Genomic DNA, 22,174 nt, shown 5'->3' on the forward strand with positions numbered 1-22,174 from the left:
GAAATGAAGATGGGCTCAGGGACAGGAAGTGGGCCTGCTCTGCAGAACCAAAGGACGAACTTGTTTTGAGAACACAAATCATGGTAAAAGACAAAGATGACAACTATTGTAGCTGCTGCCTGACTTCTGTGGCTCCAGTGAGGTGAGAAGAGATGGGCTCTTGTATCAGTGAGGCCCCTGAGCACCCAGACCTAAAAGCAGACAGCACTACCTCCTCAAAAGGGAACCAAGATCCCTAGCTTGTTGCCTGTAGTGCCACCCTGATGGAGAGACCCCTCCCTGCAGGGAGCGCGTTCCACTTCAGTGACTAAGCACAGAAATGGTGTCTAGCTGGCAGCACGGTAATGAATATGTTCTCTCAGCAGGCCTCTGCATCAGCCAGGCCACCCAGAACACAGATAAAACTCAGGGGACAAGACTGGGTTCTTCCCTTGCCCCATCACAGTAAGTGGGGTGGGGAGAAAAAAAAAATCACAGTGACCCCCCTTAAAGGAGTCTCTTCTCAGTGGCTTCTGGAACTGGCAGGGTCTAGCTGATTCAGCTCTGATTGGTCCAGAAGTTCAAAATCATCTCCCTCAGCATCAGTGTCCAGGTCTGAACTAGGGGCCCGGAGGACGCCTCTTGCTGCTCTTCGGGGAGGTGGGCCAGAAAGGTCTGTCTGGGAGGCCCCTGACAAGGCCAGCTGGATCATACCCTGGGAGACCAAGCTGGCAAGGTTGCTGGTAAGGTTAGAACCTCCAGGAAGGGAACCAAGCAGGAGCTCAGGCAGTGCGGCCTCGTCCCGACTGGCAGGCAGGACATGGGTCTCTCCAGGCCCCGGTGGGGTGCGGTACATCAAGCTTGGCATCCCAATGCTGGTGTCATCGTCATCATCCAGGCCGGCAGGATCCACGTTAATAGAAGGAAAGTCTGGAAGGTCTCTGGCAAATGATTCCTCTGGATCGCTGTGACCATCTAGGTCTGAGAGAACACAGGCTGTGAAACATGGTAGCTCCCTGGCCTCTGTGCCCCAGACCCACAAGCAGTCAACCCAACACAACCAGGTTTCCCCACCCTGTACTTCTTGGGATGAAGCCCAATCTGTGGGACTGGTTAGCTTTTTGTCATTACTCAGATGGCCATGACTGCTAATGGCCAGAGAAATGCCTGTCTTCCTCTGCTGTGTCCATGAGGCCAGAGGCAAAGACTAATAAGGGCTCCCAGAGAAGCAGCAATACCAGCTGTGCCACACCACACTCTCGACTGACTCTGGAGAGGAGGGGCCAACAGTAAGCCCCCTGTCCAAGGAAGCGACAGTGCAAACGGTGGAGTTATACCACCAGCTCAGGTCAAAGGTTCTCACCTTCAGAACCTTCTGTAAGAGGTGTTTGGCCTCTTGACAGGTTAAACGTGCCATTGTCTGTACAGGAGACCTCAGCATCAGAGTGCTCCGAATCTGTGATAGCCAATTCCCTGGCGACAGTAGAATCGTCCAGCTTAGAAAAAGAAAGCAAGTCTGAGAAGATGCCATCTGCAATCAGCTTTACTAACACAAGCCCTAGAAGATACCCAAGCCCACCAATGAAACCAAGGAGAGATGGGACAGCATTCACAACCTCGACTCCTGTTAGGCTGCTCCCCTAAAGGGAACTCTTTCTCATCAACCTTGTGGGCTCAGGCAGTCTTGGGTAGACAGAAAAATATACTTACTAACCAAACCTCTAGGTGGGCTGGCTGCTAAAAAGATTTTTGTCAGCTCCCGGTTCACAAGGCTCAAACTGAGCCCTAGGGCCCCACACACCACCAACTCTGTACTGAGAGTTAGGGGAATCCGGGGTCTCTGAGAGTCCATGATGGGCTTGAAACCTGGTTACCACCTCAATGTGAGCTGCCAGAGGGATTAAAAGAGCCAGTGGAGCAGCCTCCACACACAAGATACCTGAGGACAGAAGGCAGCAAGCTCCTCCTCACTGTCACTGTGGTTGTCCACGGCACGTTCAGGGTGTAGAGCTCTGCGGCGCACTATGGAGAGAGCAGAAGGCCCAGATGCCTTTGAGGGGAAAAAATCTCCCTCTGGAGTCCAAAAGCATGTATCAAAAAGGCCTCTAAATATGGCCCTGAGTCGACATAGTGATGCTGTCTGAGGGTAAGGATGCTGAGCCTAAGAGGTAACTCATGGGACTACATCTCTCCTCCCATTTCCCTCCTTCTTCCAGCCCTGTGTATCTCCAGAGATTCTGGCTAGATGATGAACTATCAAACTACCCAGCAACTCTGAGGATCTCCAAGGGGTAAATACAAGCACAGTCGTAAGCCAGCAGAGGCGTGGGAAGGAGGAGGGAGGGGCTCACCTTTGCTCGGCGAGGCTTTTAAGGACTGGTATTTTTCAACTAGTTGGCCCAGATGAGGCTGGGCCTGGTAATTGATCACTTACGGGATTCTTTGAAGGCTTAATGAAACACCCAAACTGAGAAGACCAAAGAGAAGGTATCAGGTAGAGCTCAGGCTAGTCATACTCCCGGCATCTAAGGTGGCTGTTTTCAATCCCCTTTGAAAGACAGCTAAGGGGAAGATGCTAGCTTAGAATTGCAAAAAACCAGGTCAGGTGTGGTGGCGGCGGCGGCAGCGCACCTTTAATCCTAGCACTCCAGAGGCAGAGGGAGGTGGATCGCTGTGAGTTCAAGGCCTAGTTTACAAAGCAAGTCTAGGACAGCCAAAGCTACAAGGTTTTGAGACACCCTGTCTGAAAAAAAAAAAAAAAAAAAAAAACCAAAAAACACACCACCCCCCAGCAAAAAGGGGAGATGGTGGAGATTTTAAAGCCTGTTGGAGAGTACCAAGTCTGCCTAGGTTTCTCAGAAATAGGGCACTGTCTTTCCTTACCACCTCTGCACTCCTACCAGCCACCCCCGCCGTACTTGAAGTTTTAAAATTACTTTTATATATTTATTGTTTCTGTGTACATATGAAATGGTGTACCTGTGGAAGTCAGAGTGCAGCTGGCATGTGTGCATGCATGTGATAGTTTTCTCCTTCCATTATAAGGGTATGTCAGACCCAGGTCCTCCTCTTTCCTAAACTGTGAGACAGAAGAAAGCCATCCCGTGACACTTACATTGTCTTTCTCTCTGCTTTGACATCATGTAGCCACGGACACTGAAGTCCAGCCGCTGCAGAGCCGGCTTCAGCCACACATAGGCTCGATCCCACAGTCGGTGATACACAGCAAGAGGCCACATCATAACAGTGACAACTGAGAAGAGTGGAACTAGTATGAAAATGGAGACTGCACAAAGCAGTCCTACCTGCCCCTCTCCTATTGTCCCCTTAGAACTCAGTGAGAACAATTCAACTTAGTTTTGCTGGTCACCTCCACTAGTGACACCTGTCACAGACAGTTTTTGAGAGCAGGGACTTCTATAACCATCCAAAGGGTCAAGGTCATGGCTATACACAACAGACTATGCTATAGGCAGCCCAGGGACAGAACAGGCAATGTGGACATATAAAGCAAAATAGTGACAACCAGTCATGTGATGCTGAGATAAAATTATGTATATAAAATACTACTCCTGGATGCCTGGAGTGATGGTGCACGCCTTTAATTCCAGCACTCAGGAGGCAGAGTCAGGTAGCTCTCTTGTGAGTTCGAGGCCAACCTGGTCAACATAGTGAGTTCGTTACAGGACAGTCAGGGCTACACAGAGAAAACCTGTCTCAAAAAACCAAAAACTCCAATCTACGCTAGGCGTGATGGTGCACGCCTTTAATCCCAGCACTCAGGAGGCAGACTCAGATCTCTTGTGAGTTCGAGGCCTCAGTAAAATGGGCTAGGAATAGGCCAGGTGTGGTGGCGCATACTTTTAATCCCAGCACTTGGGAGGCAGATATCTGAGTTCAAGGCTAGCCTGGTCTACAGAGAAACCCTGTTTCAAGGAAAGAAAAAAAGGGGGGGGGGTCTAGGAATATACTAAAATAAGCATGAGTTGCAAAACACTCGCCGAATATGCATGACACCCTGGGTTGGATTCCCCAGTACTGCAAGCTCCCTCAAAGTAATGGAGCTATGCCGGTTTTTTGTGGCATACCAGTTCCATGTGAAAAGACATCTAACAACACTATTCATGTCCTGAATATATGAAAAAGTCATTTGGAGAACTAAAATACAAAGGGACTCTTCCAAGACAGTGGTTCTCAACCTGTGGGTCATGACCCCTTTGGGGGCTGAATGACCCTTTCATAGGAGTCACGGACCAGATGTTTACAGTATGATTCGTAACAGTAGCAGAATTACAGTTATGAAGTAGCAACAAAAACAATTTTATGAGCTAGGTGTGGTGGCACACACACCTTAACCCCAGCACTCCAGGAGGCACAGGCAGGCGGATCGCTGTGAGTTCGAGGCCAGCCTGGTCTACAAAGCGAGTCCAGGACAGCCAAGGCTACACAGAGAAACCCTGTCTCAAAAAACCAATAATTAATTAATTTATGGTTAGGAGTTACCACAGTTTCAGCATTAGGAAGGTTGAGAACCACCGCCCTAAACCCACAGCTGACTGACAGGAAAAGCTATAGCCCACCTGCAGCCTGCAGGGGGAGCATGCGCACACTTACGCATCACGTAGGACAGCAGGAGCCCAGGGACGTAGCGGCCCAACATGGCCAAAAAGGTCAGGATCCCACAGCTCAGCAAGCAGAACTGGGAGAAGCAAGAAGCAGTGTTAAGTTTCTGCCACATGGCGAAAGGGACTGGGTGAGAATGGGGGATTAATGGAGATGTGACTGGAGACTGTTTGTGATCCGAGTCCAGCACGGACATGTCAGAGACAGCTCAGCCCCTTCTGAGTACAGCGGTGCTCTCCCTTCTACTCTAGCTTATCTTACATGGCTCAGCCCAGACACCTGAACCTCTCATGCCAGGAAATCAGTTTGGGTAAGGTTTAGGCAAAACATCTCTCTGAAAACATGTATCAGTGGTGGGTTTTTAAGTAAAAGTAAGAAAACAAAGCTGGGTGTGGTGGCACACGCCTGTAATCCCAGCACTCGGGGAGACAGAGGCAGGTGGGTCTCTGTGAGTTCAAGGCCAGCCTGGTCTACAAAGCAAGTTCTGGACAGCCAAGGCTACACAGAGAAACCCTGTCTCAATGCCCCGTGCCAAAACAAAACAACCCAAAAATAGAAAACCCAACAACTTATCACATGTTTAATATGACACAAATGCACACAAGCAAGCTTTCCTTGTCCTTTTGAGACAAGAAAATGACCTGCTTTCTGGGGCTGAAGATGCAGCTGAGCTGTAGAGCTTGGCCACCATGCAAGAAGCCCTGGACTCAATCCCTAGCACAGAAAGAAATTTAAGAAGAAAAAAAAAAGAAAGAAAGAAAATGGCTACTCCAAGTGACAAGCACACGGACCATGGGGTCATGCTCTTGCTAACTGTAACGGCCAGTCAGAAACCCTTCCTGTAGCTTCCCTTTGTCTACAAACCTCATGTCTTTTCCTTCGTGATTGGGGATACGTGGTGAAATAGTGTTTCAATTAACATGAACTGAACTGAAGGCCAGAGCCCAAAGTGAACAGGGGGTCTTACCTTGCCTGGGTTTTGCTTTTTGAAAAGCAAAAGGTTCCTTATGAAAATGGTCCCACTAACCCAGACTTCAGCTACATGGTGACAGAGCTCGGGCACGCTGAGCAACCGAGGGTGCACAAAGCCCCAGCTACGGGAGAGAGAAGGGGAGCTGTGAAAGGAGCTGAGTACCCCCATCCACCCACCTGATCTTGCTGTGCTGGCAGCCAGTGCTTCCAGGTTTAAATAGGGGCTGGGAGCCCCAGGTTTTTTGGAGGTGAAACATGTCTTTCTTTATGGCTTACCAGGTTGAAACTTGAATTTGGGGACTAGGAAGACAAACTTGTTCTGACAACTCCACCCTATGAGCAAGTGGCTTAATCTACACGTATAAACCTGCCACCAGCCCCAAGGCCCTTTGTGCTCAAAAACATCATCTTCACCAGACTAAGACCATTGCAGTTCCATACAATTGCAATCCAGGGACACAAGTAAAGCACAGCCCGACTGACTCCACTGTAGCCAAGAGGGAGGCAATGGGAGGATAGAAAACAAACCCAAAGTAAATCACAACAGAGGAAATTCCTACCAAACATATGGGGTGGACGGACTAAGGAAGGAAAGCAGAGGCTCTTAGACACACAAAGGATCCTTAGCACTGGCGTGCTGCTGCCAGGAACCAATGTTTTCTGACCCAGAACTTAACAACAGCCACAGGTCACAGAAACACCAAATGATGCAATATAAAAACCAAGAGACAAATTAGTTGCCTCTAAGTTTTCACACTGTGGCTTACTAATACAGCTATTTCCCTGGCATGTCAGGCTGTCAGTCACTAATGCTCCTTTTCCAGAATGTTCTCATCCTACAGAGATGAGAAGACAACAAGTATTCTCAACTCTGGTTTTAGAACTTGTTGTTATTTGAAACAGATTAGGCATATACTGTGGTGTCCAGGACATGGGATTAAGAACATGGAACTAGAATAATACAACAGAATCCATTAAAACAACAAGAAGGGAAGAATTGGTGTTCCGTACCTCTCATTGTCTAACGCGTCAGGTCGTGGCACTACAATATTAAAAACAAACACTAGTATTAGTTGGTAGACAAAATTAAACATGGAAATAGCAGGCTGTCTGTTGGTCTGACAAGTTTTAATATGTTTAGGAAAAAAGGAGACATTAATAGCCAATAAAAAGAAAAAAGAAGATCCCATGTTATATTACCAGAGCTAGGGAGCTGCAGACAATGGAATAATGGTTTATGTGTCTTAAGAAAATAAAGACTTTTCCATGGGGAAAGAGAAGGCACAAATGGCCCACGAGAGCTATACCTAACTATCTCAGCTACAGCCGAGGTGCACAAGAACAGGGTCCACCTGTCCCCTCAGCGTGTCGGACTGCTCACATACATCCTGTGTGCCAAGCTTCCAAGGCGTGTTCCAACTACTCCAACACTAGAGATCTGCCTGTTTCCTTTAGAGACGCCTATTATCTACTCTGAACAATGGGGCCTTTCAACACTCACAGGCATAAGACAGGCCGGTTTCTTCAACTCTATAAAATAAAGAGCAATGTACTTAAAAGCTACACACCGTAGACTGAACATCCTGCCGACACTTGAACCTAACAGGTCCAGAATCCACAGCAGTTTTCTTTCAGACTCACAGCCGCCGCTCTCCATGGCCTCTGCATGTCTGGTAAGTGCACGGCATTCTCCACTCTTACTTTACTATTTGAACCCATCTGCCGCGCAGCAATACTGACCTATCTCCTTCCTCAACTCTCCACAACACCCACGAGTCTCAGTGACATCATGACTTCTTCCCACAGGGTGCAACTGCAGTTTCCTGACAGAGCTGCTGTCTTCTCCCTTGACTCATTCCATCTCACCCTCTAAAATGCTACAGAATTCATCTTTACTCTCAACTCAGTACGCAGCTCGAATTTAAAAACCTCTTCATCGGGCAATGGTGGCGCACGCCTTTAATCTAAGCACTCGGGAGGCAGAGGCAGGTGGATCCCTGTGAGTTCAAGGCCAGCCTGGTCTACAAATCAAGTCCAGGATAACATAGAGAAACCCTGTCTCAAAAAACAAAACAAACCAACCAACCAAACAAAAACTCTTCATGATCATTCACTACCTGAATGTCTAACCCTAACTAGTTTTCATGGAATTATAAATCTAAGTTCTCTCCTGAAAACAGACTCCTCATTCCTACCGAAACGCTCAGTTCTGTGTTCCCAGGAGACACTTAGCAAGTTGTAGCTCTTCTGTTTGTCTGTGGAAAGGATCTCACGTCCAGCTAGCCTCCAACTCACTGCTCACCTGAGGCTCACTGAGGCCCTAAGTGCCGGCATTACAAAAGAATGGCACTGCGCCTCACTCGGCTGTGATTCTTTCAGCTGCTGGCCTGCCTAGAAAGGGTTGTCTCGCTTCACCTTCCACATATCTTGCTTCATTCAATGACTGAACTGGGGATAAAGTGCATAAATATATCAATTACACACTGCACTACATCTCTGATATTACCCCTTGGGTTGTCATTAATTTTTCTTTAAGTATAGGAGCAGGAGAGATGGCACAGCAGTTAGGATCACTGACTACTCTTCTAGAAGGCTTGGGTTTAATTCGCAGTACCTATAAGGCAGCTAACAATGCCAGGGGATCCAATGCCCTTTTTCGGCCACTGTGTACATCAGGCAGACAAGTGGTGCATACGAGCAGGCAAAACACCCATTCAAATAAAATATGCTACAAATCTTACCTTTTATTTCGGGCCAAATTTTATTCTTCCATTGGTCAATACAGACAATGATCATCAAGCTGAACGCAAGTAAAAACACAAAACGAAGGGATGTCAGTGCAAAAAACCTACAGAGGAAGAAAACGGAAGAGGGTCACTAAGCAATGAGGGCAGTTTAGAAAAGATGGCGTGCACTCTGGGCTGGGTCAATAGTTCTAGTTCTAGGCTCTGGTGGTTCAGATGTTAACTAACCAGTTATGCCCCCCAACTTTCTAGACCCCAGCTATTTTCCTGTGGAGATAGTAATTTGCTTCTGTAAAGATGAGGGACTAAATCAAGTAACCTCCTGGGGACCCCTCCAACCTTCCAGTCTGTTCAGTGACAAGTTAGGATGAAAGCAACTATTTATTTACTAAAGTTAAGCCCTAGTATAAACCAGTACCTGACACAGCACACAATGAAGCATTTAACTCAATTAAGTATGCACCATTACAGATGAAGGAACTAAGCCCTCAAAGCAAAATGACTGACCTAAGGTCACACAGGAAGCGAACACTAAAGATATGTCTAAAAGGCACTTCAGGATTAGCTCCAATACGCCTCAAACTCTTCTAATCAAAGGGACAGGTAGGGAGAGCCAGGTGTGCTGCTCCATGCATGATCAAGAGCTTGAGGTCATCTTCATGTAAAGAGTGAGTCTGGGGCCAGCCTAGGCTACTTGAGACCCCACCTCCACTCCACCTGGGGCTGAGGGTTAAAGTAAACAGTGCTCGGAGCAGCCAGCACTACCCTGTTACTGAAGCTAGGTCCAAGAGAACCACAGAGCATTTCTCTCATTATTACAGATGCAAAGTCTTCAACAAAATGGCATATGAAGAGAATTAGGGGCTGGAGAGATGGCTCAGCGGTCGGGAGCATTGATTGTTCTTCCAGAGGACCCTGGTTCAATTCCCAGCACCCAGAGGGCAGCTCACAACTCTCTATAACTCCAAAATCTGACACCCACAGCCATACAATGCACATAAAATAAAAATAAATAATTTTTTTAAAAAAGAGAATTATACAGCATTAACCAAGTGAGATTTTTTTTTGTAAAATTCTCATTGTATATATTCATAGTACATGGTATTATGTTATACAGAGACATTTTCTTTATTTTTTTAATTTATTATGTACAGTTATTGCACGTACATCTGCACACCAGAAGAGGGCATTAGATCACATTACAGATGGTTGTGAGCCACCATGTGGTTGCTGGGAATTGAACTCAGGACCTCTGGAAGAGCAGTCAGTGCTCTTAACCGCTGAGCCACCGCTCCAGCCCCACAGAGACATTTTCATACAAGTGGATATTATGCATGGAGCCTATTCCATCTCTATGCCCATCTATCCGTGCATTTCTCACTCTTCCCCCGTATCATTAGTTCTCTCTGTTCCTCCAGACAACGGCACACCAACTGTCATGTCATACATACATACATGATTCAATGTAGCTATGCACTATCTAAGAAGCACAAACGAGAGAAAGCATATGGTATTTGTCTTCCTGAGCCTGGGTTGTTTAGTATGATTATCCCCATCTGCATCAAGTAGGGAAGTGTGTAGGCCAGGAGCCTCTGTAACTCCAGACAGATCTTCCAATACAGCCCTGGCTATGCTGGAGCTCACTGCATAGTTCAGGATGGCCTTAAACTCACAGAGACCTGCCTACCTCAGCTTCTTGAGTCCCAGGATGAAAGGTGTGTGCCACCATACATGGCACCCCACTTTACCGTCTGAAACAGAGTTTCTCATGAATCCAGAGCTCATCGCCTGGAAAGACTTCTGACCAGTAAGTGCCAGGGATTTGCCTGGCCCTGACCCTCAGCACTATAGCTGCAGATGTGTGGCCACACTAGGCTTTTACATGAATGATGGACCCATGCCAGGAATTTACATATTCAGCTCTCCATCCACTTGTCCCCAAGTGGCTTTGTCTTACCACAGCAGGAGTGGCAGTTCAACAGAGATCAATAAATGTAGTGCATCATCACATGAATAAACGAGGGGCCTGGGAATATAGCTCAGTCCGTACAGTGCTCCTCTAGCATGCATGAAGACCCTGGGTCCAACGCCCAGAACTGCATAAACCAGGCATGGTAGTGCATGCCTGGTGCCATCTTCCAAGCGTGCCCCTGTCTTTAGGGGCTGAGATCTTGTTAGGTTACCCTGCCTGGTCTCCATACTGTTAACCTGCAGCAATCTCTCATTTCCGCCATCAGATTCTGAGACTACAATCAGGTACCACTGCACTGAGCAAGAGAGCTTTTAAGGTCAGATGAGCGACAGAGAGATGATTTAGTGCATAAAATTACTTGTAGCACAAGCCTCACAACCTGCGCTGGATCCCTAAAAAAATGACTTCGGAAGGTTGTCTTCTGACTTCTGCATGCACACACCCACACTGAAAGACACAAAGATCATAACTTATATATATATATACTAATGATAAAGAAAACAAAAATTAGGCCAGACATGGTACACACACCTTTAATCCCAGCACTTCAGAAGTAGACAGTGAATCTGAGTTTAAGGTCAGCCTGGTCTATACAGCAAATCCCTGGCCAACTGGGGTTGTGGTTGCATAGTGAAAAACCTGTCTCAATAATATTAACAATAATAACAGCTATACAAAATTAAATTTAAGGCTGGGTGCATGCCTGTAATCCCAGCACTTGGGAGGCAGAGGGGGGCAGATCTCTGTGAGTTCAAGGCCAGCCTGGTCTACAAAGTGAGTCCAGTACAGCCAAGGCTACACAGAGAAACCCTGTCTCCAAAAACCAAAAAAATTAAAGATTAAACAAATGAAAAAAAATTAATTTAAATAAAAAATGAAGTCAGATGATTCTGAGGTTGATCCCTAAATAGAAGCATATGTGAACTTTAATAAGTTCATCTCTTCATGCATAATGGGGTGCTGGCAGTCCTGAGCTGGGATGTGGCTCAGTTGGTAAAGCGCTTGCCTCCCATGCCTGAAGTCCTAGCTTGATCCTCAATATGGAATAAAACCAGTGTGGTAGCTCATGTACAATCCCAGCACTTGGGAGGTGGAGGTAGAGGCACAAAGACCAGAAGTTCAAGGTCATCCTTAGCTACAGAGTGAATCTGAAGATAAGCTGGGTGATTCAAGACCTTTTCTTTTTTTCCTCTGTCTCCCCCTTCCCCCCTCCTCAGAAAAACAACAGGCTTAATCACCTACAAAACATCACATTTGACGCTGACCAAGAACAACATGCAAGGCACCAGCACCGCACCCGCCTCTCCACATCACAGTGGCACTAGGAATTAACACAGCACCTCAGAAGCTGGTCACTCTGGAATACCCTCAGCTCAATACGTGACCAATGACATTATACAACCACAGAACAAACCCTAAGGATAGAATTCTTATACCATAAAAGACAAAAAAGCCAGGGTAGGAGCTCAGGCAGTAGGGTTCTCTGCATGCACGAAGGCCTGGCTCTGATCCTTAGCACTCAGGAGGGAGAAGCAAAGGACCCAAAAGGCTTCAGAGTGTAATACCATGCTAGGCCCATGAGACAGCCTCCAAAAAATAAGGTAGATATGGTGGTGCGTGCATTTTATCCCAGCACCTGGAAGACAGAGGCCAAGTCCAGCGTGGTATACATAGTGCATTCCAGGACAGAGAGCCAGACCATGCCTCAACAAATCAAAATTTTAAATTAAAATAAATTTTAAGAAATTAAAAACTTGTGCAGGACACTCAGATCAATCCCAGCATCAAAAATAAGGAAGCCTTTCTGAACATCTACATGAAGACAAATGCATTCACAGGACATTCTGTACAATAAACATGAGTGCATGCTACTTGAGCACCTTTTAAAAATAAAATATATTAAAGAATGAAAGGGAATGAGAATCAGAAATCCAGGCACCAGTGACAGTCTATTCCAATTTTCCTACCCAGCACTTACAGGGCACAATTACACCTGAGATTAAAGAAGGAAAGCAGCTTAGCAGACATAAGCTGGAACTGCCCCGGGTCCAGCAAATAAGCAAATTCAGCAGGGTGCTGATCATAAAGGCTCTGGTCACCGCTCCCTGTGCGCTAAAGCTACTCCCCTCCAGGTACCCAAAGTGCTCGGAGGGGCAAGGCCCTCCAAAATCAGCCCTTCCAAGAGCACCGACTGCCGACAAGCAGAAACTCAGGCAGGGTGGGGATGCTTAGCTCTCCTTTATAGGGTGGCTTTCCAGTGATGTTGGCAATAAAAATATTTTCCAGCCAGGCATGGTAGCACATGCCTGTGAACCCGGCACTTGGGAGGGAAAGCAGTAAGTTCAAGATCACCCCCAGCTACACAGAGTTTGATGCCAAAGTCTTTGAGACCTTATCTCAAAACAAAAAAAATGATTTCTCCACAAACTAGACTATCTTATAGTAGCCTGTCACAACCCCTACTTCCCCATTCTCAACACCTATATTTCAACTCAAAAAACAAATCTAAGGGCCTGCTAGCATTAGATCAGCAGCCCAGGCGCAGAGTAATGAAGGCAGGGTGTAGTGGTGGCCACCTTTAATCCCAGGACTTGGGAGGCAAAAAAGAGAAGAGGATCCACATAGATCTCTGTAAGGAGCTGGGCATACACTGAGAGACCCTGTCTCAAAATAAGTGAAAATAATAGAGTAATAAGACATGTGCCTTACTCACATATAGTTAGTTGCATGTGTTTACAATATATGACTAAGTAACAACAAGGGAGGTCATATAAAGTGGGTTTGAAAGACAAATGGTAAGAAAACAGAAAGGGCTGGAGAGATGGCTCAGAGGTTAAGAGCACTGAGTGCTCTTCCAGAGGTCCTGAGTTCAATTCCCAGCAACCACATGGTGGCTCACGACCATCTATAACGAGATCTGGTGCCCTCTTTTGGCCTATAGGTGTACATGCAGGCAGAGCACTATATACATAATAAATAATCTTTTAAAAATTAAAAATTAAAAAAAACAAAGAAAAAGAAAGGAAAGAAGAAAACAAATGGTAAGGAATCCAGACAAGAGGTAATAAGAAGAAAAGATGTCTAAGCTAGGAGCAGGGGTACACACTTACAATCCTAGTAATCAGAAACTGAGGCAGGAGGACCAACAGTTTGAAGCTAGTCTGAACTACAGAAGGAAATCTTTCCAGAAAATACACACAAACCCCAAATCCAGTTTATTAAAAATAGCAGACAAAACACTTTCAGCAACTACAATCAGCATAAAGACTTCCCAACTAAGCAAAAAAAAAAAGTGCAAATGGAGCCAACTTGACTGTGCACACGTGAATTACCCAGCTCGGGACTGCATTTGCCTGTTAGTCTTTCTGATCACTGCAGGCTCACCTGTTTTTTTTTTCTGAATGACTTTCCTTATTTCTAAGGCCAAGCATATTTGTTGTAGGTTTAGAAAATAGGAAATAATAAAACGCCAGGCATGGTGACACAATCCTTTAATCCCAGCGCTAGAGAGGCAGAGGCAGGCAGATCTACATGAGTTTGAGGCCAGCCTGGTCTACAGTGAGCTCCAGGACAGCCAGCCAAGGACTGCACTAGAAAAACCCTGTTTTGAAAAACAAACAAAAAGAAATAGTAAACTAAAAATGAATATATCACTATGAAATAACCTGATTTACACCTCCACCTTATTATTTTGCCTCCGGAACCACACCACACACACACACACACACAAGCCAAGCATAGTGGCTCACACCTGTAAGTCCAACACTTGGAAAGCAGAGGCAAGAGGCAAGAGGAAGCCTGGGCTTCCTAGTGAGACAGAAATTAAGGGCGAGATGGAGACAGAGGAAGGAGGGTGTGGAGGAGAGGGAGAGAAAGAAAAGAAAGAGGGGAGAAAAAGGGAAAAGAAAGAAAAAGAGGAAGAACTGTGATTCCGAATCTCCTGAGGCTTCTGAAGTCAACCACTGATTACAGGGCACAGGAGACTGGAGGATCCACTGAGCCGCAGGGCCACAGGCAGCAAGGTCTCACGGCGCTCGGGACAAAGGGCCTGTCTGTTCAGAGCAAACACTCACGGCATACACACTTCATTTCAGCTACTAACCTTACAAGTAAACTGAGTTTTTGTTTTGTTTAATGCCAAAGTATCATTTTTGAGGGGGATTAAAAAAAGGAGACATTTCAACACAGCGCAAAGTAATTTTTTCCATATGATAAAGTTAGTGCTGTCTTAAACATCTATTTTAAGGGGCAAAGGTCCTGGGTTTGGGCCAAGCACTATGTAGATGGGGTATGGTGGTGGACACGCAGTAATTCCAGCACTGGGGAGAAGCAGACAGAAGGACCGGGAGTTCAGGGTGCTTGTTAGCTGCATAGAGCAGCCTGTGCAACCTGAGATCCCGCCTCACAACAGCAAGGCAAAAACACAAAAGTAAAAGCAAAACCACCTGGGACAGAAAAGGGGTGGGGGTGGGCTCAGAGGATAAAAGCAGATGCCAAGCAAGGTCAACAATGTAACTTTGACCCCTGGAATCAACAGTAAAAAGAGTGAATCAACTCCTCAAAGTGGTCCTCTGGCCTGCACATACACACCAGGGCAGGTGACTGCCTGCCTTCTCATATTCTCATTCTCTCTCTCTCTCTCTCTCTCTCTCTCTCTCTCTCTCTCTCTCTCTCACACACACACACACACACACACACACACACACACACACACACACACACACACACGATAAGATAAAAAGAAAATAAGAAAGAGGAGCTGTCCAACACTAAACACAAACCTCTGACCTTACCTATTATTAGCTAAGTAGAACATTAGGTCAAGAAGCATTAATTAGTTTTTTTATAAAAACATAAGAAAATTCTTCCTTTTAAATTACCTACTTCAGGCCCGGAGTGGTAGCGCACACCTTTAATCCCAGCACTCGGGAGGCAGAGGCAGGCAGATTGCTGTGAGTTCAAGGCCAGCCTGGTCTACAAAGTGAGTCCAGGACAGCCAAGGCTACACAGAGAAACCCTGTCTCAGGAAAACTACTTCAATGGCTTGGAATATATTCAGAGTTCTGCAACTGCCACCATTATCTAACTTTAGAAAGTCTTCATCAACCTCAATAAACACACACGCAGTGTCAGTCACTCCCTAACTCCTCTGTTCCCAGAAAAGGTGCTAACCAATCAGCTTAGCAAAGGCTGCCAAACTACTTAGAAAAGCCATCTAGTGAAGGCTTCTATCAGTCATATGTCTCTTTTCCCACGTAGTCCCCAAAATTGAACATTATCAGTTCTTAAAATTTAATGAGCAGCCAGTCATATTGGTGTACAACTTTGATCTTGGCACTGAGGAAGCAGAAGCAGGCAGACCTCTGAGTTCAAGGCCAGCCTGGTCTATGTAATGAATTTCAGAACAGCCAGGGCTAAATACTGAGACCCTGTCCCAAAAGAAAATAAAATTTAATAAGCAGAAATTGATAACACAATTCGATTTCTATTTATTTTTAAAATTAATTTATTCTATAAGTATGAATGTTTCACCTGCAAGCATACACATGCTGCGAGCCATGATGTGGACGCTGCAAATCAAACCCAGGTCCTTTGCAAAAGTAACAAGTGCTCTTAACCGCTGAGCCGTCTCTCCAGCTCCTAACCTTGAATTTTTAAAATGCCAGTTAATACAGTAAAGTTTTTTCTATCTACTGTTTTTCCTTTTTTGGAAATGTGTTGAGACAAGTCTCGTGTAGCCCAGGCTGGCCTAGAGAACTCACTAGGTAACTGAGGAGGGCACTTAACTCTGGATTCTCTAGTCTCAACACACACTCACACACGCGCGCATGCACACACTTGGATTATGAGCCTGCACCACCACACATAGATTTTCATTTTGTAAATTGCCCTTTTATCTCTCTTCTCTTTCTTCCTCTCTTCCTCTGTCTCTTTCTCTCTCTGGGGTACCTCTCCCCCCTTTCCTTCTCTCCCCATGCTCATTTAATAAACCTCATATTTTTTAAAATTGTCCTTTTATTTGTGAGGGCTAAAATCCAACTAAACTGCCAGCCCAGATAAAATGTGTTCCTTGGTATAGAAATCTGGTGTCCAAAAAGACCATGAGAAATTCTAGAAACACACAACTTTCTGGGAGTTAACTAGAGTGTGGATCTATAGTAATGGAAATTAGACTTTGTTATAAATAATAATAGTTTGCCCAGGATACAAGAGGCCCTGGGTTCGATCCACAGCAACACACACAATCATAGACAATGACAACACATCTATTGTCAATCAAAAATGCTATTTCTAGGTTCCTTTGTTGTTACAGAGCACGCATCTCTGTGGCACTTCAGAACAAAGCATCTCATTCTATAGGGACAGAGTGCCCATTACTGTGCAGCACTTGTGACTGCCTGGTTAATGAGCCAGTCACTGGTAAGTGAAAAGGAAAAAAATTAACCCAACCTATATCACATGATGACAGCTGCTGATTGCACAGAAAACCGAAGTGAAACCAGCTAGCTGCTAATGACCCACCCGACCCTAAACAGAGAAAGTATCAACCTTACAGTTACACACAAAAACTGAAGGCCAGGCTGGTGTCAGAGCTGAGACAGAGAGCTTGCCTAGCATTCATTAAGCCATAGATTTTAAAAAATATTTGCTTGTTTATTTATTTATTTATTATGCATATTCTGCTCACATGTGTGCCTGCTCACCAGAAGAGGGCACCCGATTTCATTGTAGATGGCTGAGAGCCACCATGTGGTTGCTGGGAATTGAACTCAGGACCTTTGGAAGAACAAGACAGTGCTCTTAACCGCTGAGCCATCCCTCCAGCCTCATGAAGCCATAGCTTTAATCACAGCCCTAAAACAAACAAACAAATGACTAATTCACCTCTAAGGCAAAGAGAGGCAAAGCTGAGGACGGCATAATTGGTAGCCAAAGAGCCTTACCAGGGCAACAGGCTCCCAAGAGCAGAAGCCAGCTTTGGCTGCATGGACCCAAAAGCAAAAAGAGAAAAGAAAGAGAACCCATCACCAGAAACATTTGTCAATTTGGTTTCATCTAAAGTTTGGTGTTTTTTGTTTGTTTGTTTGTTTGTTTGGCTTTGTTTTGAGACAGTCTACTTAGTCCCAGCCAGGAACTCACTATACAGAACAAGCTAGTCTTGATCTCAGGTCTACCTGCATGTGCTGAGGCTAGCAGCTTGAAAGATGTCTCTATTGAAATGGGCTTTCTTTTAAAGAAAAACTAAGATCTTAAAATCAGTAATATTTACATTTCTAAATACCTCCAAAACTCATTAAAAAAAAAAAAAAAAAAAAAAAAAGCCAGGCAGTGGAGGAACAGGGCTTTAACCTCAGCACCAGGAAGGCAGAGGCAGTCATTTCTCTGAGTTCAAGGCCAGTCTGGTCTATAGAGTCCCAGGACAGCCAGAGCTACACAGAAACCCTGTCTTGGGGGAAAAAAAAGGAAGGGGGGGCAGTAAATGACACCCTCCATTCCTTTTCGTATTGTTTTTCGGTTGGATTCTAATTTTGTAATCGGAACTGTTGTATACCCCTAACCACTTCTCAGATGACTTTTGATTTTTAGGGAAGGAAAAACTTTGGGGGTGGGGAGGGGTTGGTTTTTTGAAACAGTTTCTCTGCCTGGCTGTCCTGGACTTACTCTGTGGACCTGACTGGCCTGGAACTCACAGAGATCTGCCTGCCTCTGCCTCCAGGAGTGCTGGGATCACAGGTGTGCGCCACCCAGCCAGGTGAAAACTTTTTTCCCCCTTTTCCTTTTTTAAACTCATGCAAACAATATCGTCTCTAATCACATACTCCACCACAGCCCCAGTAAAGAATGGCTAACATTGGCAAGGTTGGTGACTGTAAAAACAGTTCCCAAGAGAGAGTTCAACAGGCAGTCAGTCAGCAGTGGGTTATGTTCACGTCACAAAGGACCACAGAGTCACAGGGACAAAGCTGGAAAGCAGCTCCACAGCCGTGAGCCCCTCGCAAAGGATGAAGGAGCCCGCAGCGCCCACGCATCCCCAGGGCTCCTTTACCCTCACGTTCCCTCTTACCTCCTATGAGTCAGAGCAAAGTTGAAACAACCTGTTCTTTTCTGATCCTGTCATGATACACTCCTGCTGACTCCCATGGGCTCCCTGCAAATCACTCATCTGTAGACAGGCTGAGAGTAATGAAAATACAAGCTTCTAGAGAGAAGGCCACTATTATCCTAAAGACAGTACAGAGCCAAGGACCAAAAGTGACGTGGGTTACTCCATTTTTTGATAGGGCCACCATGATCCCACTGGAACCTGGGGAAGGGGGTGGGTAGCCCGGAAATACTACAGTGGCACACAATATGGACTTCTTTTATGAACCTATTATGTTTAGGAGGTGACATATTCCTAGCTACAGAAAAGCCACTACTGAGAATACAAAACGCTGAAAGGGCTATGTTCCTTGAATTTGGATGACTTGGAAAACAACAACAACAAGAAAAAAAAAATTATGCAGTGGTGGCGCACACCTGTAATCCCAGCACTCAAGAGGCAGGGACAGGCGGATCTCTGAGTTAGAAGCCAGCCTGGTCTACAGAGTGAATTCTAAGACGGCCAGGGCTACATAGAAAAGCCCTGCCTTCAAAAACCAACAACAAATATTCTTTCAAAGAGTACGTATCTGTGTGTTTAAGTCAGAGGACAACTTGCAGAACTTGGGTCAGGTCATTAGGCCCTGAGCCATCTCTCCTGCCCACGGGTGACTTCTTTTGTACTATCTAATCTTCTGACACATTTAAAAAAAAACAAAACAAAACAAACCCTCAGCTTTTGATGCATTATTATTCCTAACAAATAGTGAAAGAAAAATAGTTTAGATTTGTTTTTTCTGACCTGAGCTAATGACCCTTCTTCAAAATGTCTAAGATCTAAATAGTCAATCTTTACCGTCCTAAGTGAACTGTCAACACAAAGACACTACTGATGAGTAAAATCGGTTTAAACCTCAAACTTCAAAGGAAGTTCATTTCTCCCAAAACAATTCTATAAATGCCAATGTCCACGACTACCTTAATACTGTTTGTAACCCTTCAATAGGTATCACTGAGTCCCCTCTTATAAATAACACCCTCAACTGGTAAGTCCTAAACCACCCTCATTTTAGTGTCTCCTCCCTGGCTTAAGAGATGAGAATGCAGCAAGACTTAACTGTACTGTGGCTGCACAGCAGGCCAGCTACCAGGAAGTGCCAGAGATAACGACCAGTCACAATGTTTTAAGAGATCCAAAGCACAAGAGGGGTTCTGAGGAAGATGCTTAAACATAGACTTTGCTTAAGTAAACACTCCTGGCACAGCGTGGTCGCCAATGTCCACAGTCCCAGCTCCGGGAGGTGGGACCAGGAAGATCAGGGATTCAAAGCTTGCCACCAGGCGTGCTCCAGGACAGCCTAGGGTATGTGGGACCAACAGAGAATACACTGCTAAGAGGCAGCAAATACTGCTGCAGCTTTAAAATGTGTTCCAGTGCTGGAGAGATAGGTGGCTCGGTGGGAAATACTGCTCTCTTCCAGAGTTTGGTTCCCAGCACCCACACTGAGTCGCTCACAGTCACCTACAACTCCAACTCCAGGGGGATTCTAATGTCTCTAGCCTCCACAGGCACCTGTAGTCACTGACACACACACACACACACACACACACACACACACACACACACACACACACAAAACAGTAAAAACAAGCCTTTAAAAACATATATCATAGCCGGGCGTGGTGGCGCACGCCTTTAATCCCAGCACTCAGGAGGCAGAGGCAGGCGGATCGCTGTGAGTTCGAGGCCAGCCTGGTCTACAAAGTGAGTTCAGGATGGCCAAGGCTACACAGAGAGACCCTGTCTCGAAAAACAAAACAAAAACAAACAAACAAAAAAAAAAACATATATCATGCCTGGCATGGTGGTGTATACCTTTAACCGCAGCACTCAGGAGGCAGGGGCAGGTCAATCTCTTTGAGTTCGAGGCCAGCCTGGTCTACAAAGCGAGTCCAGGACAGGCAAGGCTACACAGAGAAACCTTGTCTCAAAACAACATGTTTCATGAGTAGTGTACTCCTTCAATACGAACCAACACTTGGGAGGCAGAGGCAGACAGATCTCTTGGGTCTGAGGTCAGGCTGGTCTACATATAGTTAGTTTCAGGCTAGACAGGGCTATATGAGACCCTGACTCATTAAAAAAAAAAAAAAAAAAAAAAAAGAGTTCCAGTCAGAACTGCCCCAGCTGTACACCTCAACCCCACATTTCTGGTCTAAAGAACATCAATGTCTTTTTCCTGGAGGTTCTGCCTGGACAAACACTAACAATGGAAAGGAAGCTGGTATCTGAGGTCAAGGAAGAAGCATCACCAAAAATAGATGGCAGGGGCCTAAAGTGTAAGCTTCACTGCTACAGCACTTGCCCCGCATGCACAAGGGCCTGGGGTTGAGCTCCAGCACAAACGAACACACACACACACACACACACGACACATACCCCCAACTTTGTTGTCTCAGGCTTAAGCAGGATAGTCTCATTTCATTTGGCCTTAGAGGCCTTAGTAATGTGTCAGTTCCCTTGGAATTTGACCAGTCCTCTGGTTATTAATAAACCCAAACTATGCTTGGTAGACTCAAAGAAGCCCCAAGGCCTCCTTCATGTTCCCAGAGAATGAAACAGATCCTTGAACAAAATGCCACTTGTCCGGCTAGATGGAACTCAACGGCTCTCGGACATCCTCAAACCCCTTGACTCTAAACCACGACTAAAGATGCCTTTCTAATTCCTTCGAAGAGAGGAGCGTGCCATGCTAGGTGGCTCTAAAAAACGGATGAAATCTCATCATTGTTTCATCATTTTCTTCCTTACGACTTCCTACTTCTCTTTGATGCTGAAGGCTCCAAACCGACGTCACCAGCTGGACTGGGTGAGACAGTAAGTAGCTAACATGCTAATTCCTGATAACCGGCTCAAGCTTGTTTTTCTCCTCACACCCATGTGATACTTATTTTCAACTTCTGCCTCTCCTCCCACCCTAAGTTTAAAATCTCTAGAAACCACACCGGGACAGGCAAGAGAAACGAGGGAAACAGTCTCAAAGAGATATAGCTTTCCCTAGCTAACAAGAAGCAACCTGGCTCACCGCGAACGACTAAGCTCTTGGACACTGTGCGGGGACATGAGTGCCGGCGCGAGGAGAGCAGGGAAGACCGCGAAGCCCCGCGAGCACCCGGGATACCAAAGCCTTGGAAGCGGGTGGGATGGAGGGGAAAAGTCATCATTAGGTGACTACGAGAAGCAGCCAAGGCGGCGAAAGAAAAGAGGGCAAGGCCGGCGAGAGGTAGACCCCTAGCGCAACCTGACAAATTCGCGCCTTGTAGGGTTAGCGAGGGTCCGGGTCTCTCACCAGAACGCCGCGTTCAGCCCCAGGCACCACAGGGCGCTCCTGGCGGGCCGCTCCCACACCAGGGCAGCCTGCACCCGGCTCAGCAGAGGCTCGTAGGGCCCCAGCACCTCCACCAGGGCCCGCTGCGCAGCCTCAACCTGCTGGTCGCGCTCCCAAGAGCCGGGCATAGCTCGGCGGCCCTTGAAAGCCACCCCCGAAGCTGGGCCGGGGGCCGCGGCCACCCCTTCGGCTTCCTCCATCTCCCCTCCAGCAGCCACAACATCCGGGGCCACGGCCCGGCAGTCACAATAACACCAACTGCGCAGGAGCGCGATTTGGCTGCGGCTGGGCGGGGAGGGACCGGGGCCGTGCGCGGGGGTGCGGGTGGGCGGAGGGAAGGAGGGCTCTATCCACGCGCGCATGCGTACAGGTTTCGTTGCGCATTCACCCTAGGGAAGAGAACGCTGGGTCAA

General features: G+C 46.4%; 1 protein-coding gene across 1 annotated transcript; it reads right to left on the reverse strand.

Annotated features, from left to right (window-relative positions):
* Positions 1–277: 277 nt before the first annotated feature.
* Positions 278–22,079, reverse strand: Retreg3 (reticulophagy regulator family member 3). Its single transcript, XM_051158658.1, has 9 exons — positions 21,723–22,079; positions 8,316–8,422; positions 6,586–6,616; positions 5,570–5,696; positions 4,594–4,678; positions 3,095–3,232; positions 1,919–2,001; positions 1,343–1,475; positions 278–960 (listed from the first exon to the last, which is right to left on the reverse strand). Exons 1-9 carry the CDS (start codon positions 21,959–21,961, stop codon positions 503–505), a joined length of 1,401 nt encoding a protein of 466 aa, XP_051014615.1. The 5' UTR covers positions 21,962–22,079; the 3' UTR covers positions 278–502.
* Positions 22,080–22,174: the final 95 nt, after the last annotated feature.

The sequence above is a fragment of the Acomys russatus genome, chromosome 16 (genome assembly GCF_903995435.1).
Source record: "Acomys russatus chromosome 16, mAcoRus1.1, whole genome shotgun sequence".
NCBI lineage: Eukaryota > Metazoa > Chordata > Mammalia > Rodentia > Muridae > Acomys > Acomys russatus.